The sequence below is a fragment of the Acanthisitta chloris genome, unplaced genomic scaffold (assembly GCF_000695815.1).
Source record: "Acanthisitta chloris isolate BGI_N310 unplaced genomic scaffold, ASM69581v1 scaffold25730, whole genome shotgun sequence".
In the NCBI taxonomy this organism is placed as follows: Eukaryota; Metazoa; Chordata; class Aves; order Passeriformes; family Acanthisittidae; genus Acanthisitta; species Acanthisitta chloris.
This window is the reverse complement of record NW_008650336.1, coordinates 14185-18730: the sequence shown is the minus strand read 5'-3', so window position 1 is coordinate 18730 and position 4546 is coordinate 14185. Positions and strand designations below refer to the sequence as shown.

General features: G+C 40.8%; 1 protein-coding gene across 2 annotated transcripts in view; it reads left to right on the top strand.

Annotated features, from left to right (window-relative positions):
* R3HDM1 (R3H domain containing 1) overlaps positions 1–4546 on the top strand; it is a 50764-nt gene that overhangs the window by 39879 nt on the left and 6339 nt on the right. For both annotated transcript variants that reach the window (XM_009084694.1, XM_009084702.1), the window contains 2 exons: positions 1–52; positions 2097–2200. The exon at positions 1–52 is cut by the window's left edge and continues 82 nt beyond it. In XM_009084694.1, the coding sequence (XP_009082942.1) occupies positions 1–52; positions 2097–2200 (156 nt within the window). The remainder of the gene's footprint in view (positions 53–2096; positions 2201–4546) is intronic.

Here is a 4546-nt window from a genome sequence, read left to right as displayed (position 1 = left end):
GAATGCCAGTTTACTACAGTGTCATTCCATCAGGCCAACAGAATAATTTAAGGTGAGTTTGACTGGTACTTGATTTCTCGGCTTAATTGCTTTGTAATAACTGACAGGATCTGCATTTAGTATTGCAGATATTAAAATGTATTTTAAGGGCAACTTACAGACACTCTTTATTTTTGCTCTTATGCAATTAACTGAAGCAACCAGTACTGCTTTAATTGTGACATACTCGTTGGACTGGAAAACAGTGTCTCCGTATCGCTTTCAGCAATACTTTAGTACAGTTCCACCTCTCAAATTTTCTGCATTCCTTTCTGAATCCATTCAGCACCAGTGTGTTCAGCAGCATTATTTAAGATATCAAAGACACTACTTTAACAGTATGTAGAGAAAAAATAAGTTGAATGCCAGAAAAAGACTGACTTCCTTTCTTGGAGCTTTGTCTGGAAGGAGCTTAGCTTATTTTGTGTTGTAGGTACAAAGCTGGCTCACAGCTGGTGATGCAACAGGAACTTTTTCCTGTGCTTGGCTTTTGTTTGATAAATAGCTTTTTTTCTTTCTTTACCTACTCTGGCAACAGCAAATTGCTCTGTGCCCTCCCTGCAAATCCATCTGTGTCCCCAACACAGTCCGAGTATTTGAGAGCAGACAGGTACATACCCAGAACAATTCATTAATGCTTGCTGCAAATTATTCTCTAGTTTTTTGAACTCACAAATGTGCAGCATTTCAAAACACCTGGCAGCTTTTAAACAAGCAGCACCAGTATGAAGCTTGCTTCATCCTTTTGTGAGTGCAGAGACTTACATAGTATTTGTGTCATTCCCACATGGCTTCATCTAGTTACACCTGAATTATTCTTCTTTGTATCTGAAGGGTTTTTAATCCCTTTCTGTAGGTGTATCTGAGGTTCAGTGAAGTCACAGGTAGGCATAATCCCAGACTTTTTTTTTTGAAGTAAGTTTTGTTGCTTATCTTTTGTGTCATTCAGAATGTCCCTCAGTTGAACAGGGAAACATTCATTAGGAATTCAGAGCAGGATAGCAAGTACTGACAGCATTGTGCTTTCATCACAGTAGTTTTGCTGCAGCACTCTGACAAGGAAGGCAGAATTCTGTTCTGCAGGGGCTGAAGTGTCAAACCTACAGGTCACTGCTGAAAACTAGAAAACAGTTGGCAGATGAGAAGCTGTGTGAGAGCATCTGTGTTAGTTTTCCCTGGGTTTTGTCTGCTTTAAGGAAAGGGAATCGGTAAAAATATGTAACTGAACTGTGGGACAAAGGATGGAACAAACTCGTGACAACATAGGTAAAAATGGAAAGTCCAACAGGATTAAGCTTACTTTTTTGAAGGATTTTTTTTTCTCAGCATGATTGTCTGTTACTTCACAATTCCCTAGGCACATCCTGATTATGGTCCACCAACCTGATGTTCTGGCTGAGCAGTCAGTGGTATGATAGAATTTGACTGTTTCTGTTACTTACCAGTTTTTCCCCTGATTGTCTTGAAAAAAAACCACTTGGCATAAACAAACTTTTCAAGTTACCCTTTTCCTACATATTACAAACAACTGAATGGTTGAGTCATCTTCCTTTTCCCAGCCCCTGTTTGGCAAAGCCATGGAAGACAATCATCTCTCTAAGCTGTGCTGGTGTAAGCTGGAGTAGAGGTGTGTGGTTTGGGGGCAGCCTCCAGCTGAGGGGCTACATCCAGAATCCTGCTGGCAGGGTCTGTGGTGATCACACTGAACTCAGACCTGGTTCTGCTTAGCTGAGCAAGGCAAATTGTCTTTCTGTTATTATTCTACATGTCTTTATGCCAGTATGGCACTGTGGACACAAAAATAGTCTATCAAAGTAGGTGAATTAGTGCAGCTTCTCAGTGTAGGCAGGACATGTGTTTTTGCCAAGGAAGAGGTGTGAAACTTCAGTCTTCTGAAGAATGAGTACATTCAGGGGTAGGTGGGAACATTATTGATGTAAAATTGCCCAAATCTCAGCGATTTGCAGTATGTGCAGACAGCAAACGCAGCAGTCGTGATTAAATAAATGAGGATAACAGAAATGCCTGTTAGTCATGTTCTTTTTTTGTTATTGCAGTTCATCAGTAGGATATTTGCAGCCTCCTGGATCAGAGCAGATACAGTTTCCTAGAACATCGTCACCATGCAACTCGCAGCAGCTTCAAGGACAGCAGTGTGCAGGTTGGGGAGCAAAGTCTTTATTGGAAACTTGAAACATGTTTGCTGTTACTGTGCTGGGTGATGGGAGATTTGCCACTGAGGTTTAGAATTAACCACTGTATAGTTTCCTCCATTTTTGAGTTTGTTTTCCAGTTTTAACCTGAGGCAGGTTAGTTTGATATCTCAATCTGTTTCTCATCTCTCAAGCTGCTGTAGCACACATCCCATGTTTGCATGGCTGCTCCTGAGTTGGGACAGACATGGGAACTGAATGTTGATGGCAGAATGACTTTCGTCCTTTCCTCAACAGCTGGATGGGTCTGAGAATGCTGAGATTTGAGGTTACATCTGACAGAGGGAGCTGGGAAGCACTATGCTCATTTCTTCCACTCAAGCATTCTAGACTTGACTTCACAGAGTAGGAGTAGTGATTTTCTTAAGATTCCTGAGGCGAGTTTGAAAACTAAGCATTTTGTGTCTGCACAGAGAAGAGAGGCAGCTTTGTGACCTGCTGAAGAGCTAGAAGTGCTTCAGAGCTGTGTGGGGTGTTCTGTTTTTCTGGAAGCCTTATTCACTGCTTTTGCTTTCATAGTTTATAGCCACCATTCAAGTCAGAAGCCATCACCTCCTACATTATTGCCACCTTCATCCAAGTCAAAGCCACAACAGGCTGCTTCCATTGTGCACTACAGCATAGTGTCTCCACCCTCATCCTGTAAAAGTTCACCCCCTGCTCTGTCCATCATGCAGCCAATAAAAGGTATATTTTATTGGGGTTTTCATCTAAGCCATTCTGTGTGGAGTCTGCTGTGAACTGTCACATTGGTTTCATGGCTAGCTATTAGAACAACTGCAACCTGACTGCCATCTCTGATTGATAATATTTTTTTTTGGTAATTCTTCATCTGAATTGCTGTCATTGTAACTTTTAAAGTGACAACTTGGAACTTAAGTGAAACAACAGGCAGCTTCAGGGGGCAGCCTGGGGACAGCCTCCAGCAGATAAATGTCACTCAGCAGAAGCCCTTCAGTCAGGGTCAGAAAGTTTTAATCTACAAAATACTTGGGCAGTTTTTAGGTGGTGTGTAAATCGCAGCCTCGGTGTGTTTGAGAACAGTGGTGACATAGAGCCATGACACATTTGTAATGTTAATATCCAAACACTTCAAACTCTGAAGTTCCAGCCATCATCAGGAAATGAAGAGCACTGGGTTAGCCTCCAAACCAGAGGTTATAGAACAATTCTGTGATCACAGTGGCACTGTCTTAATTTTACCGGTGGGGAATTTGATACCTTAGAGGTTTGGCTGGAAGAAAAGGGATAATCTCAAATACTGCTCTCTGTGTTTTGCAAGCAATAGATTAAACAACCCTAGGGCAGTGACCTCGATTCTGTTACAGATGTGCTGGTTCTTACAAACATTTATCTTTGAAGTTATTTTTAGAGCCTGTTTAATTAGTAAATAGATACTATGCAGGTAAGTGGCAACGTGGCTGGATTAGCAGTGTGTTATAGTTCATGGGCAGGTTTGGGTTTGTTTCCATTTTGCTTCGGGTTTCTTGGCTGCAGTTCTGGAAGATTTGACAGTTCAGAACATCTAGATGGGCCTTGCACTAGTTTGTTTTTCTGCCCTCCTGATCTGTTCTGGAAGTGTTGGTTTTGTGCAGCTTTGATGGCCTGGTTCACACCACTGTCAAACACACAAAAACTATGATTTGAAGAAGTTTCAGGAAGGGAGAACAAATTTTGAGAGAATAAAGCAAAACATCCTTCTGGGATTTGACAGGTGATAAGGTGTCTGCAAACTGGCCAGATGTATGACACTTGATTTTCTCAGGATGTTTGCTTAGGATCAGAATTCCATTTGTTTTCATCTGCTGAAATGCTGTGGAACTAGAAGCAGTAGAAAGAACAAGATTTTCTGGATGTACAAAGTTTTCTTTTGCAGTTTAAAGAGCATTTCAGATTGTGACACGTATTTAGAAATGGTGCTGTAGGTGGTTGTGAAAGACAAGCAGGTTTTGGTTGGGTGTTCCATTCTCACACAACAGAGATATGTCAAAAGAACATGCTAGAATGTTGGAGAATAAAATACTATATTATAAAACAATAAGATGCAAATAACTATCATTTATAATATTTAGAAATCTGTGCATAGAATCCTAAAATACACCCATTTTTGTGTGTTAAATGCAGTGTGTATCTAGGTGTTTGGTACATCTCAGGTTTACATATAGGGACTACTATGGCTTTACCACTTGGACAGTGTTGTTGTATAGTATTCTGACTGTGCAGTAGTCATAAACAGTTATATTTTATTTTGCTGTGCAATGAAATAGGAATATTCACAATGTGGCTCTTGCAGG